The 26,876-nt window shown below is 45.2% G+C and overlaps 1 protein-coding gene across 3 annotated transcripts in view; it reads right to left on the bottom strand.

Annotated features, from left to right (window-relative positions):
- Positions 1 to 26,876, bottom strand: part of CLUH (clustered mitochondria homolog) — a 55,427-nt gene that overhangs the window by 7,357 nt on the left and 21,194 nt on the right. For all 3 annotated transcript variants that reach the window (XM_066599626.1, XM_066599628.1, XM_066599627.1), the window contains exons 2-18: positions 26,039 to 26,232; positions 25,789 to 25,960; positions 25,341 to 25,484; positions 23,773 to 23,900; positions 20,614 to 20,768; positions 19,975 to 20,100; positions 14,984 to 15,131; positions 14,627 to 14,719; positions 13,363 to 14,057; positions 11,771 to 12,000; positions 11,048 to 11,152; positions 8,657 to 8,757; positions 7,615 to 7,767; positions 4,763 to 4,825; positions 1,955 to 2,199; positions 1,775 to 1,859; positions 1,265 to 1,418 (exon numbers count right to left, since the gene is read on the bottom strand). In XM_066599626.1, the coding sequence (XP_066455723.1) occupies positions 1,265 to 1,418; positions 1,775 to 1,859; positions 1,955 to 2,199; positions 4,763 to 4,825; positions 7,615 to 7,767; positions 8,657 to 8,757; positions 11,048 to 11,152; positions 11,771 to 12,000; positions 13,363 to 14,057; positions 14,627 to 14,719; positions 14,984 to 15,131; positions 19,975 to 20,100; positions 20,614 to 20,768; positions 23,773 to 23,900; positions 25,341 to 25,484; positions 25,789 to 25,960; positions 26,039 to 26,232 (2,991 nt within the window). The remainder of the gene's footprint in view (positions 1 to 1,264; positions 1,419 to 1,774; positions 1,860 to 1,954; positions 2,200 to 4,762; positions 4,826 to 7,614; positions 7,768 to 8,656; positions 8,758 to 11,047; positions 11,153 to 11,770; positions 12,001 to 13,362; positions 14,058 to 14,626; positions 14,720 to 14,983; positions 15,132 to 19,974; positions 20,101 to 20,613; positions 20,769 to 23,772; positions 23,901 to 25,340; positions 25,485 to 25,788; positions 25,961 to 26,038; positions 26,233 to 26,876) is intronic.

Below are 26,876 nucleotides of genomic sequence, written 5' to 3'. Positions count from 1 at the left end.
AAGGAGCATCATCACTAGACAGTTGAGCAATAGAAAAAGGGTCTATGGAGTGACAGATCGCACTACTTCATCTTTAAAGACAAAAGTAGACTGCCTAGGCAGTTAAAAACAAACAAACAAAAAAAAACGAACTTCTGCGCTCCTGACTTCTTATTAATCTAGGTGATGGATTATCTCAGCAGGGAAAAGGAAGACAATATACAATTACAAACAAGTCGCTGGGATGTGGACAGGGGGAACTCTCACCCTTTGAAGTCACGGGTGCAACATGTTTCTGCACTCTAATAGCGCCATTTTCAAGCATAATGGACACACACACACACACACACACACACCAATTACTTTTCCCACTCAGGACAAAGCTGGATGGACCGCCAACGGTGGGGAGGTGCGCAGGCGCAGAGGATGGAGAGCATTGTGCGTTCCACTGAATGGACAAAAAGGAATCCATACTAAACTGAGTCTGCGCATGTGCAGTAATTGGAGTGCGGTATGCATTCCACCAGACGCTGGAGAACGCTCGCTTGACACAGACCGAGGAGCTCACGCTGCGCTCCAGCTGACCACCATGATGGCCCCAAGCGGGTTGCCGGCCTGTGACAGTCTTCATGCGCCCAGCGTCCCAATGGCGACGGTCACAAGACTAAGTCAGATGGAAGCAGCTGGGCGTGCAGGACACCTGGGGGAACGCCTTTTACCGGAGTGTGTTGTGCGAACATTAACCCCTTCCAATCCATTGTCTGACGTCTAAAGACATTATAATTTAAGGCTGTACAGCTCTGATGGTGGAAGACATCTGTCTGGATTCTCTTACTGTATATTGCCAGCCTCTCTGCTGTCAGAGCCTATCCAACGTGTCGCCTCATGCAGTACTGGCTTTAGCCAGCAGATAGCACAGTTTTATAACAGCAGAAAAAGAGTAAGCCCCCTAGGAAAACCAGGATACAAATTGGATTGGAAAGGGTTAAAGTATGGTGGAGGTTACATTATGGTCTGGGGATGTTTTGTATGGCATGGTCTCAGACTGTTCGCTGTAGTGGCAAAAACCATGAACACAGATGTACCTTGACATGGAGATTATCCAATATCATTAGAACCAAGGGAGCCCCACTAAATATTACCATATGTACATAACTACTACTTTTGACTCTTGCTCAGGTGTCCACTTCCTTCTGGTAGGATAGTGTATCAGACTATGAACAACACCAATTCTGAACCAAGTCATAAGATATACAAACAAAGCCCTGCCATTGATGCTACTCACCCTGTTGCACTTTAGCTTGTCCACTTTGGAAGAAATGAAAAGCGTCAGACGCTTTGGGATTTACATGTTTCACCACAGGGAAAATATTCAAAATATCCTCTTCAGTAAAGGTGGGTTTATGTCGGTTGTCAAAGTTGTACTCTTTGAGCAGCACCTTTGATTGAGAGAGAAAAATCGGTTTTTGTACTAATTTTATATTAGAACACGCTCCATGGAATTTGCTGGTGTGATTGAATGGTTACATTAACTCGAAAAAGGAATTACAGTACTAGAATATATTAAAAGGCACATGGCGGTATCCTAGATCCAGGATATAGAGCCAACTACAGACCCATACTATGCCATAGAGATTGGTTCTCACGGATTCATATGAGGACTCACGAAAAAAAAGTGACATACATTCAGAAGTATTCTACCCTAGAAGAAGTGCTTCCAGGAGAAAATATGAAGTTTCATGGAAGTCACTTCAAGGGGTACAATTGTTGTACTGAAGCGTGAACAAAGCTGTACCTGAATGCCAACTTTGATACCGATTTCTCGGAGAAGGCTGATCTTCTGGAGGTTGTACATCTCCACGGCCTGGTCCACATTTTCACTAGAAAAGACAATATAAAAGTTTTACTACTGCGGTCTAATGATGGATCACTCTTAGTGACATATCTTAGTCATCTAGACCATGCAGACACTTACCATTCAAGACTGAAGTCAAAGTAGGCTTTGGCTTCGGAGCAGATGTTCTTCCACAGCTCCTGAGGGGTGACGCTGGACCAGGCTGTGTTGTCGGCACTGCTGAGGTTCCGGTTTTTGCGCTTCTTGTTTTTTTTCTTGGAGACCAGCTCATCGGCGGGAAGGTGAGCAACTGAGTTGGGGAAGGAGCTGAGGAAGCAGTTCAGGAAATGGCTAATGGCAGCAGACAGACCAGACAGCTCTACTCCCTGAAGAGAATATATAGGAAGATTTAGGCTCGGAGAGGAGTCAGTACCAAAATAGGTCTATGCGCAGCAGAAATTGCCTGAGGGCTTGCCTTCTGCAGGATGAGTTGTATTTTTCAATGGTATTATTTAAAGTACCATGTAGTCTGAGCGAACGTACTCGTTTAGAGTAATTACTCGATCGAGCATCGCGATTTTCGAGTACTTCAGTACTCGGGTGAAAAGATTCAGGGGGCGCCGGGGGGCAGGGGGAGGCGTGGCGGCGCGGGGGGTAGCAGCGGGGAACAGGGGGGAGCCCTCTCTCTTTCCCCCCCACAACTCCCCACTCACCCACGGCGCCCCCGAATCTTTTCGCCCGAGTACGGAAGTACTCGAAAATCACGGTACTCGGGCGAAAAAGGGGCGTGGCCAAGTACGCTCGCTCATCTCTAGTACCATGTAATGTACATGAAACTTTAAAAAATTCTATAAGTGGAGTGAAATGGAAAAAAATAAGCAATTTTAGTTATCTTCTAAAAAGGGTCTTGTTTTTAAGGCATATGCACTGTGGCAAAAATGACAGGATGCCTTATTCTGTGGGTCAGTCCGATTGCAACAATACCAAAATTTATAGGTTTTTTTTTTTGCCGTACTGCCTTTAACCCCTTCCCGCTGCAGGGCGTAAGTTTACATCCTGGCAGCCTGGTACTTCCCGCAAAAGGGCGTAAACTTACGTCCTGGAGATAGCGCGGGATCACATAAGATCCCGCGCTATCCCGCAGCGGGAGCCGGCTGTCACTCACAGCCGGCATCCTGCTGCAACAGCAGGGGAACATCGGAGATGCTCCCCCCGCTGTTAACCCCTTCCCTGCCGCGATCTAAGTAGATCGCGGCAGGGAAAGAGTTCACAGAGGGAGCGCGGCTCCCTCTGTGTCTCCGGCCGGAACTCCCGATGTCATCGCGAGAGCCCGGCCTGTCACCATGGCAACAGGACGCCAGACACTGGCGTCCTGTATTGCCTATGCCTATAATCGCTGTACAAGCGATAAGGCATGGCAGAGCAGTAGCTCTGCCATGCCTTATACCAGCGATCATCAGGGCAGTGGGTAAAGTCCCTCAGAGAGACACAAACAGTGTAAAAAAAACAAAGATTAAAAAAAGAATTAAAAAAAATATTTAAAAAAAAAGTAAAAATGCTTTTTCTCAGATTAGCATAAAAAAGGTAAAAAAAAAATAAAATCCCACATATTTGGTATTGTCGCGTCCGTAACGACGCGTACAATAAGTTGCACATGCTTTTGACTGTGCACGGAAAAAAACGCAAAAAAAAACGCAAAAAAACTGAGGCAAAATGCTAATTTTTAGCATTTTGCCTCACTAAAAACACAATAAAAGTGATCAAAAAAGCCGTATGTACCCCAAAATGGTACCAATAAAATCTACAGTTCGTCTCGCAAAAAATAAGCCCTCATAGAGTGCCGTACATCAAAAAATAAAAAAAAGTTACAGGACTTTGAATGCAGCAATTTAGAAAAAAAAAAAATTACCCAGAAAAAGGGTTTTTATTGCAGAAAAGTGGGAAAACCTAAAAAAAAATGTAAGAATTTTGGTATCGTTGTAACCGTACCGGTCCGCAGAAAAAATGGAATGTCTCATTTATGCTGCATGAGTACCGCTGTTAAAAAAAAAAAAAAAAAAAAAAAATCTATGGCAGAATTGATGCGTTTTCTCTCCCTGCTGTCATTAAAAAAAAAAAAAAAAGTTTTACAATATAGTCTATGTACCCAAAAGTGGCACCGATAAAAACTACAGTTCGCCACGCAAAAAACAAGCCCTTACACGGCCGCGTCGACGGAAAAATAAAAAAGTTATGACTTGATAAACGGAGAAGAAAATCCGCCAAAAATTGTTGCGTCCTTAAGCCCAAAATAGGCCATGTCATGAAGGGGTTAAAAGAACAATATATTTAAAAAGTTATCGTGGTCAGATTTTTTCTTAAATCTTTCCACCGATAGTGCGAGAGAACCGTTTTTGCTGCGCAACCTGAGGATTCTATTGGTACCATTTTGGAGCGCATATGACTTTTCAATTAATCACAGTAAATTTTTTTTCTTGGAGACAGGGCAACAACAAAAAAAAAAGTGCAATTTTGACACACTTTTATATATATCTATCTATATATATATGTTTTTAATTTATTTTTTTCCCCCTTAATGATGTTCACCGTGCGATACAAATAGTGTGTTATTTTGACAAATCAAAAAATGTTCATACACGCGCTGATAGCAAATATATTTTTAACTTAAAAAATAAGAAAAAAGTAAATAAACTTTCCATATTTCGAACTTTTAAATACCCTTTTTTTCTCCCCCCTTATTTTACTTTTATTTTCAGTTCTCATAGGGGACTTGAACTTTTGATCGCTCATGCCATATACTGCAATAGTTCAGTATTGCAGCATATGGCATTTCTGCAGGCATGCTATTAAGACAGGCCAAGTATGAAATCGAACATCAATACAATGCATAGAAAGAAATCTAGAGACCGTAATCATCCATATTCTAAACGTATGCTTAGGTCATCTTACCTGCAGGTAGGTCTTGAAGATGTGCTTTGCAGACCTGGTGATTGCTTCACTAATTAGTATTTTCTAGAAAAATAATAAAGGACATTTGAGAGCTTCAGGCTTGCATTGCCAACTACGATCAATAAAGAACAGCAATATGAAGTTAATAATGTTGAAGAAAAAGAAGGCCCATCGAGTTTTATCGGCTGAAGGTAGATTTGTTACTTGCACAGGGGCATTCTGATTTAATGGCAGGCTGAAGCTGAATTCTCATAAATTAGGTTAAAGTATATTAATGGTAGACTTCTCTCAATATTGTCTTAAAGTGAACCTGCCAATGGGTTCATGCTGCCCAAACCATGGTCCGCATGAGCCCAGTATGGATATGCTTGTTGCGCCCCTGCATGTCTTATTCAGAATAAAACACACTTTAAAATTTGACTCAGTATGGACTGACCGCTCTCACCCCTTTTGTGTATAAGGACAGAGCAGTCAATCTGCGTGCCGCAGGCAGGGAGGGGCAGGCGCAGAACTGCCTCCATGACTCAAAGTGCCATTCAGAGTTAAAGGGGTTGTCCGGCCATAAACATTAGGTCTCATTACTTCTGTTTGCCCAATACAATGCACTTTGTAATATACATTGTGCATTGTAAATTAGGCAAACAGAAGTTATTCACTTACCTCTTGGCTGCCCCCCCCTGTGTTGCTCCTCGGTTGCCATGGTTCCGACAAGTCTCTTCTCCTCTTCTTGTCGGGACGACCGAGGACGCGCCTCTCCAGCACAGCTCTGCGCAGGTGCAGAAGAACTTCAGCCTGGGAAGCTGCCTGCAGGGGAGGCGTGTCTGCTGGCTCTTCAACTCCAAGGTAAGAATGAGAGGAGGGGCGGGCTCTCGTGGGGGGGGGGGGGGGAGGAGGGAGGGAGGGGGGAGGATGGATGGATGGATGGATGTGTGTGCAAGTGGCTGTCAGAAGTCCCGGGGGGGGGGGGGGGGAGACGGACGACGACTCTGGGGGGGTGGGTGGCATGTGTAGGGGGGGGGGGGGGGGGGGTACTGCGGAGGGCACTGTGGGGGGGGGGGGGGAATACTGGGGGGGCACTGTGGAGAATGCTGTGGTTGGGGGGGAATGAGGGGGGCTACTTTGGAGGGCACTGTAGGGGTGACACTGGGGGGCATGTGTAGGGGGTACTGTTTGTGGCACTGTGGGGGATCATTAGAGGGGCACTATGAGGGCATGTGTGTGTGGGGAAATGTTTTGTTTCACTTTGACAGGGTGGGGGGGCAGTAGGTAGCCTTGCAGTGGGGGGCTGCAGGAGAGTTCTCTCTCGGCTCTCCCCCGCCCCTCTGCATTCACTATACGCAGTGCTAGTGTTTACAGTCATGCCAGGATTTTATCCTGACATGAGTGTATAACGCAGTCTCCCCTGGCCACACCCCCTCTGATTATAGTATGCAGCAGGGGGCGGGGCCTGGGCGGGGAGAGACTGTAGAGCAGTTCAATAGAGGTGGGCGTGTCATGGGCGGGGCTAGGACGTGAGCTTTGGGAGGCCATGAAATCCTGCCTTTTCATGTCTCTTACTACCATCGGGAGCGCGTACACAGAAGAGGGAGAGCGCAGAGAGGCGCCATCTTTGAAAGCTGCAGTGAAGATCAGATTCTAAGGTAATAAACTGACATTGCAGCTGATCTGCCGGCCGGTTTGAGCCCCTGTATGCTGTCTGTTACTATCCTTACTGAAAGGAAAGCAGCAGCATTATGAAAATTTTTACCCTGTGTGGCCGGACAACTCCTTTAAACTTCATAGTGTCATGTTTCAGATTGTCACCACATACGTGGGGCACTAGGTGTACCCGTTCTGGATTCATGCTGCCCGTGGTGCAGACAGCATGAACCCAGGGACAGGTTCCCTTTAACCCCTTGAGTGGCACGCCCGGAAATTTTCCGGGACGAGCTCCACTGCTCATAGCGACATAGCCCGGAAGATTTCCGGGCTATGTATCACTATGGGAGCTGCAGAGCACAATGCCACAAGCTGTGGTAGTGTGCTCTGCCTGCACAGACCCACAGAGAACAAAGCAAGAGCTTTGAAAAACCAGCAGACGATATTGCCGATATGCCGGCAATCTCCTGCGTTGTTTACAGGTTGCCATAGAGACCATCAGCTTGTCAGAAGCAAGCCGATGGTCTCTGTGGCAGGGAGAGCTTGGTGCTTGGCTGTGAGAGGACAGCTAGGTACCTGCTCTTACAGCAGAGATCAGAGAAAACCTCCAATCTCTGCTGTGTTAACCCTTTACATGCTGCAGTCTATGTGACTGCAGCATGTAAAGGGCTGTCACTGCAGCATGTAAAGGGCTGTCACCATCGGACCCCCGGAATGTGATCAGGGGGTCCTGATGGGTCCCTGTGGAAGTCCCCTAAAGGGACAAAAAAAAAAAAAAAAGTAAAAAAATTATAAAAAAAAAAAAATTATAAAAACACTTGTCTCCCTTTACTTTGTAAAAAATCAAAAATACAATCACACATGTGGTATCCATGTGCATCGTAATGACCCATAGAAGGAAGTTAATACATTATTTAACCCCTTAATGACATGGCCCCTTTTTTTCTTTTTTCCCCATTTCTTTTTTTCCTCCCCCCTGTTTAAAAAAATCACAACTTGTCCCGCAAAAAACAAGCCCTTATATGGCCATGTCAATGGAAAAATGAAAAAGTTATGGCTCTTGAGACGCAACTGCAAAATTAGTTGAAATTCAATGATTAGACCATTTTAAAAAACCTGCCCTGGTGGGCACGACAGGGTGGTAGGAAACCCGCCACTCAAGGGGTTAAACCAAGATTTAGGCTTTTGTGATAACAGAAATAATATATACTCACATATACGTGATCTAGCTGGGACGGGACAGGGAATTTTTTGACAATGTCTATAACTTTGCCTAGGTAGCGCATGTTGATTCCTCTCTGGTGCATTGCTTCAGCCAGGGTGGCTCCATCCATGGGAACTACATTATGGTCAAGGCAGTCCTTGATCTGAAAGCAAAGTAATAAATTAATGAAGGAGTAATAAAAAAAAAAAAAAAAAAAAAAAAAAGGTATATTGTGGAACTAACCAAAATCAGGCAACATGAGGGAAAGGAAATACTGCTGTAAATTAACCCTTTGTTGACTATATGCCGTAAATGTATGGTATATGTGGTCCTGGTCTTTTAGGCTTCATACCTACGTTGTGGCATGTGTTCACAATGAGACCCACAATGCTGTGTCAAATCAATCACATCATGGGTGTATTCATCATTGCACTCAGAGTACGCTAGAAGAATGGAAAACCTATAAACCGGGGCAGTGTCTGCTATTGGCACTCTCCCACCCACTCCTGGCTGGCTGTACGCCACCTCTTCCCTGACATCACTACCAGTAGCATTCCCCTTTGACAATTTTGCACACTGGATTTGTGGCCACTCTCATCAGTGGTAGTGACGCCAGGGGAGAGGCAGCGTACAGCCAGCCAGGAGTGGGTTGGAGAGAGCCGACAGCAGACACAGTCCAGTACTGCACTTATGGTTTCTAGGTTTTCCACACTTTGAGCATGCTCGTAGTGTAATGATGAATACGCCCAATGTATCCCAGTGAACCCAACTGATTATTAGGTTATGGGGTTCTCTCGATGGGAAGAACAGCACTACATACATGGAGCAAGTATCAGTGTGAACATAGTCCAAATCTGCAGTCTGATAAAATGTATCGGTGAGGGTTGGACTTCCTTGGTTTACTACTTCTATCTTCTTCCCCATCTCTGTATACACAGAGAACATTTACACAAAGGCAGTGGGCAGGGGAAGCAGCACCGCCAGCCGCCACTTTCAGGCATGTGCAGTTTGACAGCTGACACTAATAGACAATACAGAAGCATGGGTCTCACCAAGCATGGAATCTGACAGGACAGGACAAAAGCTGCGGCATCCTTCAGCAACTGTTTCTGATCGAAGACTTCGAGCTGTGCAGACTCCGGAAAGCGCACACCTGTTATCAGACACAAAAAGGGGTTATGGTTTCCGATGGCACTAGCGTTCTGAACAGACGTATCAGTGGTGTCTCAGCGCCAGTCCGCGACTACCCCAACGGGCCATGTTATGTGAACTTCCTTGTTATTGCTCAGGTAGTTTAACTTGTGTCCATGCATGAATAATCACCATAGTTGTGCAAACTGGTAGAGATCGTCAAATCATGACCAGGATTGTAGTGGTTCTTTATAACATAAGCATTAACCCTTTCCAATCCACTGTCTGACGTCTAAAGACATTCTGATTGAAGGCTTTACAGCTTCGATGTCGGAAGACCTCCGGCAGGGTATTCTTACTGTAGATTACTGGTCGCTCTGTTGTCGGGGGGCCTCTCCAGCATGTTCCATACCGCAGCACTCACTCTATCCAGCAGATGGCGCCATTGTATAATGGCAGAAAGAGAAAGCCCCCTAGGAAACCCTGAATCCAAAATTGGATTGCAAATTGTTAAAAGCCAGGGTGTTTGCATCTAGCGTGGGAAAATGGGAAATTTTTAAGTAAATTTGATCTGTCAAAAGAATTATGGTGATCACAAGTTTCAAAAGAATCTAATGTGGAGTTGAAGGGGGTTGGCCAGTTTAGAAAATCCATTTTCATCTGCACCATTAGTGAGAATTTGTTAATACAGGGAGGGTCCAGTTGAGGATTTTAATTTGTCGATGGTCTTAGGCTAAACTCACATGGGTGAGCACGATATCACGCCTGCCCATGTGCGTTTTTCATTCAAAACCACCTGGCATAATTTCCGTGAAATTGCGATCATCAGGCGCGTTTCATGTGCGTCAGAGGATCAGCAATCGTTTCCCATTGATTTCAATGGAAAACATCACAGCGTGCACACGGCATCATGAGTGTCAGGCAAGGTCTTTTAAGCTCACATTGATAAAACATTGGGCAAGGCATTCCGAGGGAACGCCAAAAGATAGAACGTAAAGAATGGCGTTCACATTCATGCGAGCTGTTAGCCTCTCAACACCCAAAGTTTGCTGGTGTGAATGTAGCCTTATGTGGCGATTTTACGGCCCTATTTTTTTTTTTTTTCAGCTACCAAAACTATTTTTGCTGCATTGTTTTCCTCCATGATATATAGAGCTATTTTTTTCCTTAAGTTTCTTTTAATTTTTTTCTTTTTTATATAGCTTAATAAAAAAATTAAGTTTATTTATAATTTTTAATATTTATACTAAAATAAAGTACAGAAATGGGCTGCTCATTTTGTTTTGGATGTTTTGAGCTAGGATTTGTATAGTCTTAGACTACAGGGCGCATATGGCAACAGTTTAGCTTGGCGTCAGTGGTGGGAGATCTATATGTAAATAATCTGTAATTTATTTTTTATTTTACTTTTTTTAAAAAAAAATCTGTGTCTCCTATGATGTCATATCAGACCTCTGGGGGGCATTCTCAGTATCTATTTTTTTATTTTATTTCATACTTTATCACCATAGGATCCCGTTACAGGGTAAAACATCCCCCTATAGTGACAATCACTGGCAGAGGCGATCTGGGTCTGCTAGGACCCTGCAGCTCTGCTGTGGCAAGGCGCACCTTGCAGCACTTCCGCTTTCCCTATTCACTACATAACGCTCATTGGGCTCTATGTAGTCTGCAAGACAGAAGGCAGAAGCAGTTAAACACTTCTGCCTTCTCCAGCTCCTCGGCTCTGACCAACAGCCACAGACCCGGCCTACTCCTTCTAGATTGCAGGAGCTTTAATCCCAAGCAGTGTTTTTACCGTCGCCCGGGTTTAAAAGCTCAGGTCCAAGGGCTGTAAATCTACAGCGCTTGGCCCTTATCGGGTTAAAGGAGCAATGTGTAGTGCTTCATTTCTCCTGTGGCGGCTCTATGGGGAAATTCAACACTTACTGCCAGGTTTCCCAAAAGGATTGCAGTTGATTGCTGGGGGTCCCAGCAGAGGGACACTATTTGCTTATTGACAAAAGGCTCTTTTAAGTAAAAGTTAATCAAAGCAAAGGAGAACCTCTTTAAATAGGGCTGTTCAATAGTATATATAACCTAGTAACAGTGAGGACAAACAGAAGACCGGGAGCCAAGGTCCCAGCAATCTACCATATAGCATCTGTCTTTAGGTTAAGGGACATATGGTTAGTGAAAAAATAAATAAAAAACCTTTAGCTCCATAGCGAGTCCGAATATGTGGCTAATATGTAATTTACAAGAGAAGACTGCTTTTCACTGGACTTTGATATAGAAAAAAAAAAGTTTGTAATTTGTCTTTTTTACACTACCTGGAGAAAAGATGTCAGGGTTGAAACGGATATCAAATGAGGTCTCACTGACTGAGCCCACAGCTTGGCATGCCTTCCGGATCACCTCCTTGCTCTTCAGATCCACTAAAAACAAATCACCACAAACAATATGATAGTAAACAAAAAAACAAAAAAAGATACAAGTAGAAGTTGAAACATTGTATACAGCTATACGGCTTCTGCTGCTTTAGTGACACTGGATATATCTTGGTGAAGAGCTTGCTAAGGCTGCCTGCCCACGGCAATGACGGAATATCGCTAGTGATATTCCGCCACGGGGGAGGAGCGCTGACAGGTCTCCGCGATGAGCCTAATAGATAGGCTCACTACGGCAAATCACAGCATGCTGCGATTTTAATCCCTACGATTCCTTATTCCTAATTGCTATGATTCTCTGCTCATGGAAGTTGGGCTGCGCTTTCCATAGTTAGCCTATGGAAGGCTTTTCATAGCGTGATCCACAGGCGATTTATCGCCACGGATCACGCTATGACTATCGCCCGTGGAGAGGCAGCCTAAGTAGAAGACCGAGAATCAGCTGATAGTCAGGAATCTGAGTGATGGATCCTTGACGATCATCTATTGATGATCTGTCAGTTATTAATACCAAGAGCCCTTAATGCAGGCCTGCAGTTCTGTTGCGAACAGAAGCCAATACAGTCACCATTGTACTGGTTTACTACTATTGATAGATGTGAATACCAGTTTCGTTGTGAGCTGCCACACTTTCTTCCAGTTCTTTGAGCTGGGCCTCTTCATCTATACTGTCCACCGGCTTGTCTGCAGACTGGCTCTTCTCCTGAGGCTCACTTTGTGCTGAAGAATCAGATGAGGCTGCAGCTTCCCCATTTTCTAGAGCAACGGGTTTCTCCCGTAAGGAGGTCTTCTGCTGCATGAGCTGCATGGCAGCCATCTTCATAAACAGGAGGTATCTGAAAGCATTGCATGTAATGTGTCAATGTGGCATCATGAAAATGGGTATAAGGTACTGTATGTTCTAACAAAGTTACAATGACTGTACATACAGGGGTAGCTGTCAATCACTGATAGCTCCGCCCATTGGACCTCTAAGCGCAGAATGTGCAGAGATATAAATGAATAAAATACAAGTTATACTAAATCTTTCCCCATAAAACTATATATCCGTCTGCTCAGCTCCTCCTGCTCTATAATGAGATGCCTGCAGTTTAGACAGCATGTTCCAGCTGACGGGTTCACTTAAAAAAAACTTCAAACTCAAAAAGAATCTCAGAGCCATTTTAAGTTTTATTTTTGAGGAGATGGCCTTCAAGATTGACATCACTAAATTATATATAATATATATATATATTATATATATATATATATATATATATACACATACATATATATATATATATATATATACACATATATTATATATATATATATATATATATATACACACACATAACACTAATGCAGAACTCTACTTAAATGCTTAAGGACACAGCTCTTTTATTCCCTCAATTTTTGGTTTCTGTAACCCACTTACACAAAATCATAACTTATTTCTGTTGACATTGCTGTCTGAGGGCTTGTTCTTTTTTTTTGTGGGACGAGTTGTATTTTTCACTGAAAAACTTCAAAAAATTTCTAAGTGGAGTGAAATGGGTTTAAAAAACCCCCACAAACTCAACATCTTTGGGTGGTGGTGGTTGTTTTACGGTATTCCAGGTATGTTCTGTGACCTGTGCAGATGTTAATGTGCAGGGAGTTCGAGCAGGTGAGCTGTAACCATCACTTATTGTGAATGATGGTGAACCCTGTGTTATCTGTATACAGGTGTCACCTTTCCTTGTAATCCCACCTGTGATAAGAGGACTGCTGAAACGTTCTTCCTGCAGAACAGGAAGTACCAGACTATTAGACTTAGTGGTCAGTGTAAAAACTGCAGGATTTCAAGATTTTTTTTTTTTTTTTTTTATAGATAATGAAAGGAAAATTTTGAAAAAAACATCACCGAGAATTTATATATAAAAAAAATGTTGAAATATTAAAAAAATATATATAAAACTTTAACAATGCAACTTTTTCTGACCGTACATGCTGGTTAACAGCACCACACTCTGAAATGTTAGGGCTCATGTCCACGGGCGGTTTTCACCAGCCATGCATAGACACATGTAATACGCAGTGAATGGAGTCAATGAAACGCAATGGACTTTTACTTATCCATGCATATGAGCATGTAGACACTGCGTGTAGATACGCGTGATTAATACATCACAGCATGCTCCATTTCTCGGCATTTCTGAACATGTGAACCAAGTTACCTGTGTTCCACAAAAGCATCCACCAACTCCTGACGTAGGCAGCATAACTTGTGTCTGTGTTCTTTGGGGAAACCCATCTTCTTACAGTCTTCTGGCATGTCCTCCCCTTCAATAGGTAGGAAATTGAGGTCTGGAGGAAAAGTGCGTAGCAAATCCAAAATGTAATGACGTCCATCGTTGCCAATGATCCCCTTGCACTCTACGGAGGAGCACAGCTCCACTTCCTCCTCCTTATCATTAAGGACTTTGTGTTTCAGGATCTTAAGCGGCCGGCTTGTTTTCTCTAACAACTCCAGATACTTCGGATGGGACACAACAGTTTTGCCAAAGTCAATGGACCCGTAAATGACACTCTGTTCCTGTTCCCGTTCCAAAATCCCTGGAATAATAGATTGTGCCGTAACCCTGTAACCTCGATAATCCACCACCACTGTCCCTAGTGTGTATAGTCCCTCTACGTCCACTGCATTGTATGTCCTTACTCCATTAAGATCATTTGTGGGAGATACATAGGCGGCACTATCCCCACCAAAATCTTTATAGTGATCTCGGACATCAAATCCCAAGCTGAAGAAGATATTGTTCCAGATAAACATTTGCATTTTTGTCTCCTCGCTGGGGTTAATGGCCATGACGTTCCCATCAATGACAGCCATGGCACCTCGGGTAGCAGCTGCTGTGAAGTCACTGTGGACCTGAAAGAAACAATCTGTAAGGAACGGGGACAACCATGTGCAGCCTGTAAAAAGCCAACTCAACTGCGTAGGATGTAGTGAGGAACCAGTACAACATTGACAACGGTACATGTTTGCAGGGTTGCCAAGTCAGGACGATTATGGCTCCCTTCAGGGTGCATTCCCACGAACGTATATCGGCTCGGTTTTCACGCCGAGCCGATATACGTTGTCCTCGTGTGCAGGAGGGGGGGGGGGGGGGGGGTGGAAGAGCCAGGAGCAGGAACTGAGCTCCCGCCCCCTCTCTGCCTCCTCTCCACTATTTGCAATGGGGAGAGACGGGCCTGGGGTGGGGCTAATTCTCGGAACTTAGCCCCGCCCTCGGCCCGGCTGTCCCCATTGCAAATAGGGCAGAGGGGGGGGGGGGCGGGGGGGGAGAGGGGGCGGGAGCTCAGTTCCTGCTCCTGGCTCTTTTATCCTCCCCCCCTGGGTTGGCATACTTAGAGCCAAGTACGTTAAGGATATACTGGAGATGTTTTCATTGCTGTCTTGAGGTCTATTAATTTTTCATTGATGCAAAAATCACCCACCTTGAAAATAGCTCTCTCCCTTAACAGTCTTTCTGGTAAGTTTTTGCGGGGCAGTTCTCTTGTTGTCTGCAGTTCTTCATTCCAGTCTCTGGTCTGAAATAGTAAATATTAATAGACTCTCGTTAAAGGGGAATTGAAAGAATAATACATATACACATACTTCAAATGGAGGCAATAATAGAACCCGTAATATCAAAGTACCAAAATCAATATAAGAACTATATACAATGTATTATGTATTCTCTAATTGCTCTATAGAAGGAGTGATGAATAATACAGCAGCAGAAGGCTGGATGATTAGAATGGCAAGGACAGCATTCGTACACGACAAGGCCATCACCAAAACCCGCTCGTTACCTGGCCAGGAATGTGCTCTTCATAACCGAGACGGGACGTGTAAGCATCTTCTGCTCTAACACAGTCCATGGCGTGTTCAACCTGCGGTGCCGTCCAGCTGTAGAGTTGGAATGGGGTAGCAATGCGTTCAAAAGGATGTCTCTGAACCCTGGAAAAAAAAATAAATAATTGTCTTGTCTGAAATGCCCGTTTTCATAAATCTGGGCCATCACCTACAGTATGTGTAGCATCTCTCGAAAGCACAACATTTCTAAGGGTTAGGCCAGTTTCACATCTGCGTCGGAACCTCTGATGGAAGGTTGTGTCGCATATTTGGCTGAAAATACCGGAAGAAAAAGTACTGCGTGCTGCGCTGCTTCTTCCAACCAAAAGTCGGGCAGCTGAGCGGAAAGTGGGCGGACCCCATTTTAGTCAATCGGGTCCATCCCACGCTGTTTGGTTCCATCCAGACCACGGTAATTCCCCTTTGCTGCTCCCCGAACAGAGCAGGAAAGCAGAATCCTTGCCGCAGATGTGCAAGCAGCCTCAATTCATAGTTAGTGGGTTACTATGCGGGATAATAACCATGGCCTTAATACAATGGCCTTAAACCGCATGTATTTACAAGAATACAGTTGCTTGTTTTGTAAAAGCAAAGACTGTAGGAATATTATCTACAAATGAATTGAAGAAATTAACTATCTGTATTCCCCCGTGCCCCCAATGCAGAACAGCGCACAATGTAGCAAGTGGCAGGAACCGCAGTGTCTTCAGACACATCTCCCTGGCCTCCTGTTAATATGGCCTTCATGTATTCTGGGTCTGTTATCCACGATGCACAATTTCTCTTTACCGCTACTCCTCATTTTCACTACAGATGCAGTTAACCCCTTCTCGCTCTGCAGTAAATGTACGCTACACCCATCAGTGCTTTAAGGCAATGCGCCATTCAGAGGGCATCAGTTATAATCTACGGCAGGCATCCAGCTGCAAAGGCTGGGATTTGAGAGAACTTAAGATTCCGGCCTTCTAACACCTTACAGCAGCCCTCCGGTTTCGGGACAAAATTCTGTCTCAGAATCGTAGGGGGCCGTGAGTATATTACTTGCACGTGTTCTTCTGTGCCGTTAGCCCAATCTGTCAGTTTCAGGTCCCATTTTTGGCCATCCAAGATGGCAAGCACAATCTCCAAGCTACCTAATCCCCACAACATATTGCTGTGGCCATCTTGCATAGCCAAAAACCAGGAACGGAACCAGCAGCTTGGATGGACGGAAGAAAACAAGTGCAGGCAATATACCCCTGCCCCCTGTTGTCCCAAGACAGAATTTTGTCTTGGAGCTGGAGAGTCACTTTAAATGGCAGCACCCAGAGGTTTGACAAAGAAAATAATTTACAACTGTTAATTCATTGGCATGTTTGATTGGTTGCCATGCTAGCAGGGGCCTAACAAAGATCCCAGGCCCGCCATGTCTACATGCCTTATAGGCAACGCCTAGTGCAAGTCTTAATAGGTGGTCTATCAATTTAACCATTCCAGGCATAACCTATTGCAAATCCATAATCCCCACTCTCCCTCTTCCTATCCGGATGCAGAGCATGTGTTTTTAAAGGACCCTGCAGCTGCATAAGTGTTTTTCAGGTCATCTGTTCTGGACACACCAGTTCCAACGTCGGTTGTGATCTGGTCATTTACGGTCCTGGTTGGCAAACACAGGCTGTACAGACGACAGCGACTTGGCTGCATCTCCCTGCACTTGGCTATTGGTAGCACTAAAAAAAAAAAAAAATGTCTGACACTAGGTCGCCCGAAGGGGCAGGGCTACATTCTATGTGGGTTCCTGATGAAAGTTCAAATTTTCTGGCAGTCAAGCGGAACAGTTTTTTTTAAAACTCTGTCATGTCGTGGCTTTTTTAATGCGGTCTTCGCAGGTTAGTAAGCCGGAATGGGTGGCCCCGTCTCAGGTAAGGGCAGACCTGTCCAGGGCCTCTGTGGCGATTCTACATAAATTGGACCAGTTGGCAGCCCCATCAGTCAGACGGGTATCCGACGAGATGGACTCAGTGGCAGAACCTGCACACGGTAGAACACCTAAGAGACACAGAAGCTCTCTTTTCAAGGCAGTCACCGGGCTCTCCAGCTTCATCCTTGCGATCCATGCAGGGGCTTAGCCACAGGTGTTATTCAGCGGAAGTAGTTGCGGTTTCCGGATTTCTCCTCCGACTCTAACTTGGAGGCAGAACAGGTTTCTGGGTTCTCCCTCAGGGTGGATGGCTTAATTTCAGTCATCAGAGAGGTCTGCGGGTACCACCCTCCCTATGGCAAACGTGGCTGCGCTTGCTGATCCATGGGACAGGAAGATTGAGTCCCTAGCCAAGGCCTCTTTCGGAGCCACATGGTTTTCCCTCAGATGGGTGTTCGGCTGTACCTGCGTGGGTAAGGCCACAACAGAATTGGCCACGTTGAGGCACAGAGGCCTGCAGTCTGGAGCCTCTGCAGAGGAACTTGGTAATCTGGCTTCCCAGATAAGCCAGGCCGGGAAATTAATTTGTGAGGCTCTTATCCCACATTTCTGCAGCCTCCGTCGCTACACATCACACTCTGGCTGAAATCATGGCCTGCCCTTTTCTGGGTCTAGACTCTTTGCGGCCCAAGTTGGATGAAATCATAGCGGACACAACAGAGGGCAAGAGTTCTCTTCTGCCCCAAGACTGGCCGAGAAGGTCCAGAACCGCCCAGAGAGGGAGGTCTAGTTTTCCCTCTTTACGCTGACCAACCCTTCGGGTGTCAGGTGGCAGCTAAGTGGTGCAGAATCACAGGCAGGGTCCTTCTTTCAAGCCTCGACCCCCTGGTGCCCACAGGCTTATGCCCCCAATACATCTTAAGCCAGATTTACTGTTTGACAGGCCACCCCCACCCATTTCTATCCGGGTGGGGGATCGTCTGTCCCTGTTCAGTGAAACTAGGTTACCCCAGGTTTCGGATTCCTTAGCACAAGAGGTCATTTTATCAGGGTATTCGATTCAATTCATGACCCAGCCCCCTGACTATCTTTTTTGCATTAAGGATACCAGATATGCCACACAAGGCCGGGGCCTTCTCTCTGGCGGTTCACACGTTGCTGCTGCAGGGATTGATAATCCCTGTCCTGGATCCCCAACGTGTCGAGGGGTTTTACTCAAACATATTTACGAGATCCAAAAAAAGATGGATTAATACATCCAGCATTAGATCTCAAACGCCTAAATCAGTACATAAGGGTCAAACCAGTTCACATGGAATCCCTCAGAACGGTGGTGGCATCTATGGAACAGGGGGAATTTCTGGCATCCATAGAGATCAAGGATGCTTACTTCCATATTCCCAACCATTAAGCAAATCAAGGCCTTCTCAGGTTTGTGGTGCACACGCAACATTACAAGTTTGTGGCACTCCCGTTTTGGTTGGCCACCGCCCCCTCAGGTCTTGAAAGTTCTGGCCTCGGTGATGGCCCTCCTCACGCCAGAGGAGTAGGGCCATCCCATGCCTGAACAATACACACACACACGGTAAGGTCGGTCAGCTCAGGGGACATGGGACGCACAAGAATCTGTGTTTCCCATAAACATCCTGGGACTGCGAGCTATTCTTTGTTCCCTCCTCTATTTTGCCCCTAGTTTGGAGGGTTGGCCGGTGCGGATTCAGTCACTCAATGCTTCAGATGTGCTATATGTGAACCACCAGGGTGGGACTCGCAGTGCAGAAGTCATGGCAGAAGTGTCCAAGATGGGCCAAGGTTCTCCTATTGGCTCCCTCGGCAGTTCACATTCCTGAGGTGGACAATTGGGTGCCAAATTTCCTCACTCAGAAGCGGTTGACCCATGCGAATGGGAACTCCACACGGAGGTCTTCCAGATGATATGTCAGAAATGGGGAAGACCATATGTTGACATAATGGCGTCCAGGTTCAATCACAAGCTACCAGTCTTTGTGTCTCCATCTCAAGACGGGGTAGAGGGGGGACGGGGAACAGCACCCACCCGCTAAGGGTCTTTTTTTTCCATTTTGCGTTTGGGTTGTTCTCCTGGCAGGGGTTTCTCTTTGTTGTCACACAGGAGCCTTTATAAGGTTGTTTATGCACCATAAATGGTATCGGGCCTATGGGGGCGCTCCTACTGCTTGAATACGAAACTGATTAGCTGTGTGCATGCAGGGGGTATATAGCAAGTGGGAGGAGCCAATTCATTTTCTACATAGTGTCCATCTCCAATCAGCAGTTGCTATATACCCATGGTCAAGCTGTGTCCCCCAATGAACAAAACGAGAATGAGACTTTACTGTGAGTAAAAGGGGGGGGGGGGGGGGGGGGGAATTAAATAAAAAGGTGTTTATCTGGTTTTCATTAAAAAAACAAACAAAAAAAAAAAAAAAACTGTTGGCGATATAGTCCCTTTATGCTGTTAAAGTAATAATGCTTAGAAAGGAATAAGAACTAAACCAGTTTCACTGGCAAAATCTGGCATTTAACTAAAATAAAACCTGCACTAAAATTCCTACATTTTCCCCACCAAGATTAGTTTCCCCGCTGCAATAGTCTTCCGGCTTTCATTGTGATCCATCTAGTCGCCTCCTGCTGGGTTACACTAATGATCCTATTTAATGAGATCCTACCACAGACATTACATCCACTTGTCTCCCACAGAGTCCTAGTAACATCCCAACACAGCAAGCAGAACAATACCCCCCCCCCCCCTCTAGGAGAATGTCCTACTAATGACAGACTGTGGAGATGGAGCACAGTCTGCTGAAAGTATAGAAAGGCCATGCCCAACACAGATCCATACAGGGGATGCCTCTATCTATGTATAAGCGACATATAAAAAAGGGAATTTTTTTTTTAAAAACGAAAATGGAAAAATGAAAAAAAAAAAAGTTTGGTCACCAAGGGGTTAAAAATACAGCACACGATACATTTTCAGTTCTACAGTCGACCCTGTGCTCTGTGAACGTTTCCGAATGTATAAAACTTTACCTTTTCTTCTGTAGTGCAGCAAAATTCTTCTTGAATATAAGGCTGACTTGATTGAGCAGCTCCACCAAGGAGTGGCTGAGGAAGCTGGGGTTGGCTGGTTTGGGATTGAAGGTGTATGCTGTAGATCTGCATAAAGGGGATTTGTACATAAATCAAGTAAGTTAAGCAGTAAAAAGGTGCGAGCTGAAAAGACTGGGTTTGATAAACTCATTGCGTTTCCTCTGTATATCCATTAGGCTGCCTGTTCACGGGCGAGTTTACATTGCGTTCCCCGCGGCGATAATCCGTCCACGGGGAACACTGTGAAAGCTCTCCATAGCGTTGCTATGGAAAGCACCGGCCCCGTGTTCACGAGCGGAGAATCACTGCGATTTCCTGTGATCAGCCTGCCAGATAGCCTGACCGGCAGAGATCCGTCTGCCGGCTCCCACGGCCGTACCGCCACGCCGGTGGACAGGCAGCCTTACTGGATGAAGAAAAATGCTGGGGTTCAAGCAACCCCTTTTGAAGTGTTCACAGAGAAGAGTCCCCATATTTGGTATTCCATAAGTTACACTGGCGGACTGTTCACAGGTAATATCCGCTAGCTTCTAAATGCTCAGATCTGAGTAAGGCCTACCACATAAAGCTAAGACTTACTGGTTGAGGTAGAATCCCCGGGTAGACGCTGTGATGCTGACGTGACGGTCCTCCATGGTTATCACATACAAGTACATGAGATCTCCATGCATTTTTCGGTTCCCGGGAGGGGGGTTCCAGCCGCTCATAGTGAACACTTTCAAACACTGCAAAGGCTGCAACAAAAATACTTATTTGCTACAACAAAGTCGGAAGCAACAGGAAATACCACAAGGGACCTAAAGTATTATAATATATATATATATATATATACACACACACACATATATACCTATACCATCACCTTCTCCCTATACTTGAGAAGTGCTTATTCCCAGGTTGCACTGGATACGACCTGTAGGCACCCCGCTGCTTCAGGTCGGGCGTACTCAGAAGGAACTACCAGGGACAGGTGTTTTCCTATTCAATTCTCGGGACCGGATTGCTGACCAATAGCAGGGCAGCACTTAGTGGGGTCACAAGGGAAGGTAGTACAGAGTGGGGTATTGTGGAAAATGTAGTTTTAAGTTGCATATCAGCAGGGATATTGTGGCCATCTTGGAAATTAGCAATGTGAGGAAATATCAGAATTGGAGGGTAAGAAGGTAATGGCTGCCCGATTTATACCTATAAACAGCTGTGCATACACCTGGCTTAAACACATTTTTGAAAATGTACTTCACAACTGGAATACCCCTTTAACTTGAAGGAATCATAACTATATCTTAACTGAAAAGTAGCAAGTTTTAAGAAATCCACTGATTTAGTGCAAAATCAAAGAGTTTGTCTAACAAATACACAAACATGCCAAAAGTCATGACAGGAACTTGTATTATGTAGGACCCTCATTAGCCCAGTGAAGTGCAGCAACTCGTTGTGGTATTGACCTCACAAGTGGACGGAAGACGTTTGGAGGGGTGTTAAGCCATGCCGTCTGGGTAGCCAACCGCAGCCCAATGGCATTTCTATGTGTAGGATGTTGGACAAAAATGGAGCTCTCCACCCTATCTCATAAATGCTCGATTGAGCTCATGTCGGGTGAGCATGCAGGTCACACCATTCAGAGGAACTCTCCAGAGTGCACTTCAAACCAATTCTGTACAACTTGGACCTGAAAGCACAGTGTATTATCTTGCTGGGATATCCCATCATTGTAGACATACAAAAAGTAAGTGAAGGGCTGCAAACAGTCACGAAGTGGTAAAATGTAGCAAGCATTGGTCAATGGCGTTTTTAGGCGGGCCGGTAGACCCAACCCATGCCATGAGAACACACCCTACACCAGTATGCAACCACCACCAGCCTGCATAGTGCCTTGTTGACAATTGGGGTCCTATGGCTTCATGGAGTTTATTTCAGCACAAAATAGTTGGTACCATGACTCATCAGACCATCCCACGTGCTGTCAGGATCCAGTTAGCAACCTCACAAGTCCAGTTGAGGTGGTGTGTCTGGTGTCATGGTGTTAACAGATAAGGGAGATTGAATATTACCTCCACAGTGCCACCTATTGGAAAGCAGCGTTCCTTCAAGCCTAAGTTAGACTCTTTATGCAAGCCTTGTATAATGGCACTCTGGTGGGTCTTCTGCTCCCCTATGACATGGAAGCTGAAGAACGCTACACTGACCTGTGGGATATGTGTGGGGCCTCCTGCATCAAAAGTGGTTGTGATTTCTGCCAGAGTCACATGTCTGTTTGCACAGACAATTCTTGCCAGACGCTGCTGGTTGCGATCATTAGGTACATGTGAACAGCCCCATGTGACATTGTGGAATGTTAAATTCCGCACAACTTTGGAAATGGAACGTCCGCTCCCCCTGGCACCCACTATCATGCATTGACTGAACTCCGATAATTCACATCGCCTTATCACGAGTCTGCTGGCCAGTGTCCAACCTCACTTACAAGATAACAAATCACAACTTCTACAGGTGTGGACGTTCCCAAGCCGCCACATGAGGGGATACCAATTCATAAATCAATTTACATAGCATCACTATCCCATGACTTTTGGTATGTCAGTGTATAACCCCTTTACAGCCATCAGGTTCTCTAATACCCCCAGGAAACACTCAGCTGACTCTGCTAGGGAAAGTTCCTGTCGGCCATTACTACAAATGAGGCAATATAAGTGGCTAATATAATAAAGTGACTGAGCATTTAAAAGGAAATCTGTCCGATCAGATTTATGTTTAAACCAATGGTATGCCCAAGTGGGAGGTGTGCAGACAGGTGTGAACATACCTGTCCGCCCTCTGCCACAGATCCCAATATGTCCCCGAAATTATTCTCATAAATATGGAGTGTATGTAACAGACTAACAAACCATCCAACAGGCGGTTCACTGGCTGCAACTGCTCTCAGCCCTCTTCCCTTTGCTCCATGGTTTCCAGCTCCCTGAAGACATGAATCATTACGCAAGGGGCAGTCTGAGAGGGGTTTGTGCAAAGTGGAGAGCCCAGACTAGTGGCAGCCAGTGAACCACCAATCAGATGGTTTGCTAGTAGTTTACATACAGGGCATTCTGCAAAAAAACACTGATTTTGGGAACATTCTGAGATCTGTGCAGAGAAGGACACTTGTCTACACATTGCCCACCTATGCATACCATTGGTTTAGACCCTAAAAATCTGTCTGCCAAACTTCCCCTTAACACATAGATCGGCTACACCCACCAGAGACATCGTTTATTATCTATTCTTCACTTTCTGAATGAAGGACCTACCTAACATTACATCTATATACACCAACATCGCATGTGGAGATTATACTATAAACTCTGTATATATTACCATACTCTATTAAAGTAGTTTTCCCGGCATTTACCATTGATGACCTGTCCTCAGCATAGATCATCAATAGTCAATTGGCGGGGTTCCACCCTTCGGGATTCCCGATCAGCTGACTCTGGCCTGCTGTCAGCGCAGCAGGGCAGTCATCTGCATTGGGGATTGATGCATTCTTACACTTCCGCTCTGACCACAATGAGAAGTAGGATGTATAATGGAAGGCTATGCTCCAATTGATTTCAATGGAAGTAAAGCCTTTTAGTAGGCGGACAGAGGATCAGTGGGAATCCCAAGCAGCTGACCCCTGCCGATTGGCTATTGATGACCTATCCCGAGGACAGTTCAATCAATCGTAAATACCCAGAAATCCTCTTTGATGCCATCACTTACCTTCCAATCCTTGTTCTGTGGTTGCAAAGGACAGAGAGGTCTCTCTTTGCTTCCAGGTAAAATATTTTCAGGAGGGGTACAATCTATTTGTTCAAGTTCAATGCCCTTCTTTTTCTTTTTTCCACTCTCTGAAAACAGCAGGATGGGCCATTAAATGTTTTTTTCTGTTAAATGGGTTTTCCAGGACTAAAATATTGATAACCTACCCTCAAGATAGCTCATCAATATTAGAGTGGTGGTCCACTACTCGGGACTCCCACCGATCAGCTGATTGAAGAGGCCATGGCTTCTTTTTAGGCCTTTAATGTCATGTTCACCAGTCACAAGGCCGGAGAGCAACTCAAATCCTATTCAAGTGAATGGGATTAACTGCTATATCAGGCGCAGCCACAATACAAATGTATGGCGCTGTGCCTGGTATGGACTGAAAAGGCATCGGTGCTCATCCAAGTGCCGCAGATACTTCAATCAGCTGATTGGCAGGGGTCCCAAAGAGCGGACCCCACTGATCTGATATTGACGACCTATCATGATAGGTCATCAATACCTTTGTGTTGGAAAACCCCTTTAAGAAAAACAGGTTAAATTGTTTTACTATAGAATCTCAAAATCTTGAATTTACAATTGATGGCTTAAGAACAAAATACATGCATAATTAAAGAAGACAAGCACAGTCCAACATAGCATCTTAGAAACTACTGTAGGGTTTATGGCTATTGTCCGACTTTCCAGGAGGCCCATACACTACATGCTCTAGTTTTGACCATAAAAATGGGTGAAAAGACATGCAACAGTTTTTGGTTTCCACAAACCATCAGCGAGTGTAGAAAAATGGCTGTGTCCATCGGTGGGGTTCACAGCCTGAGACCTCTGCCAATCAGCTGATTGAAGAGTCACAGCAGTCGGATGAGCACCGATGCCTCCGAGGTCCATACTATGCACAGCGCTATACATTGTATAGCGGCTGTTACTGATATAGCAGCTCGTTCCCATTCACTTGGTCTCAGGCCATGTGCCTACTATGGGTCTGTGTGTGGCTCATGAAATGCACGGACAAAGACAGACCAGAGATACAATCATGTAAATAGGCAAAAAAAAAACAAAAAAAAAACACTACGTTCCCTACACACTGGTGTCAGATTTTCGGGATGGATCTATTTTGTAGTAGATCTTAGTGACTTAAATAATTCTGTAAGGTTCCCACCCCTCCCCTGCTTTACACCACATTTACTGTATAGTTCAGATACTTTTAGAAACGTTTTAAGTCTCATCTGATGAAGGGGCATTACATCATGAAAAAGGGTACATAGCCTACATGGGACCAAATTTTTGTCTTAAACTAAGCCAACTAATAGGGGATATAGAAAGGTAGACTTGACAGTCTAAAGACAGGCCAGATTTACCACTCAACAGAGCGATAAACCTGACCTCTTTTAAGACTGTCTAGTTTAGGTTTGCACTAACTGTTACACAGTATTAGTGAACCTGCGCCAAAGCATGTTAGTTCCTAATTCTTGGGATCCACTTTTAAGTGCAATGTCAACTACTAGGGATCTGATCTGACTTACCTCCAAGGTCACCCTCTGTAAAGACGCTTAAGAATGACAGCGAGTTGCAGTCCACTCCATTAAAAGCATCAGATGGGTCCAGGCTTTTCAATAGGTCTCTTATATGGCGAACATGTATCCTGGCCTCACGCACAGTGTATGGCTCTAAAATAGAAGATGTAATACATAAAATGAGAATGCACTGGCCAGAAACAAACAAAAAAAATTAAAAAAAATACAAATGTTCATATTAATAGTGCCAACTTAAAAACAACCAAATTGCTTAAAAGGGGCTCTACACATTTGGCATTTTTCATTTGTCCTATTCACCACATACTTATGCAAGACACAGCCAAGAAAGCCCAAGTTGGACCTTGAAGGACAAGAAGCCCAAAGTGTAACTCTAACAGAATACCCTGCTTTGCCTAGAATGCCAAGTGGTTGAAAATACTTGATCCGTATGACCCACCTTCAACAACTTTCAGAACAGAACCTTCCTCAAATCCTTCTATGGTCTTGAGCTCTGCAAAGTTGTCCAGCACATTCCCATCTAGCTGAAGGGAAAAACAGGTCCTATGGCAGGTGTCCTCCCGATCCATAAGAACTTGATGGATCTCCTGGACCATCTCTTGAGGCGACACCTGAGAAAAAGCAGATCAAATAAGTTCTTGTTTCTAATGGAACTGCGGCATGAAGGACAGTACGCCATGATCTGTTACCTGAATTGAAAACGTCTCTATTCCAGGAACTTGTATTTTCACCGTAAAGCCGGTATCCTGAATAACGATAACCTCCTGTTCACTTCCATCTTCTGCCTGTTCACCGACATCATGCCCATTTTGCTTTGGCTCCACCTCTGCTCGATGCTCGTGGGCTTCATCTCCATTCATCAAAGTCATGCTGCTTGGATGTTCTAATGAAAAAGAAAGGTTCTTATAAATCGGACTGTGAATAGAACACAAGTGAGCAAATGATTTGTTGTGGATGTATCAAAATGGGTACAAACAACTACTCACATAACTGTATTTTCAAGCCAGTGGCCAGTTAACAGCAATATCGACTAGTCGGTCTGCCAAGAGTTACTTCCCTGCTGAGCAGATAGGACAAATATGGTGGTATGCAGATTCTGACCCATTAAGGCACACGTGTCAAACACAAGGCCCGCTGCCTCATTTTATGTGGCCCACGGCATGCCGACAGCTGCTCACCACTCTAGCAATTACCAGCTGGGGTACCGCAGCTCCCCGCTGGTAATCGTACTGCTACCGCTGATCCCGGCACACACGGACGTCAGTGTGCAGCCAGGATCCTCCTCCCCCGAGTCCCCAGCTCTTCAGTTCCGCAGGAGAGGGCTCAGGGAGAAAGCGTTCCGGGCTACACACTGACGTCAGTGTGCACCCGGGCTCAGCGTGATCAGAAGGGGAGCGGCGCTGACAGCAAGGGGGAGGTAAGTATATGGCTGGTGGGGGAGGGGGGGGGGCGGTGGGCAGGGCGGAAAGAGTTAATATTGCTCCTGGGAGGGGGGGGGGTTAATATTGCCGCGACGAGAGGGGGGGG

The sequence above is a fragment of the Eleutherodactylus coqui genome, chromosome 4, assembly GCF_035609145.1.
Source record: "Eleutherodactylus coqui strain aEleCoq1 chromosome 4, aEleCoq1.hap1, whole genome shotgun sequence".
NCBI classification, from domain to species: Eukaryota; Metazoa; Chordata; class Amphibia; order Anura; family Eleutherodactylidae; genus Eleutherodactylus; species Eleutherodactylus coqui.
This window is presented reverse-complemented; position numbering and strand designations above follow the sequence as displayed.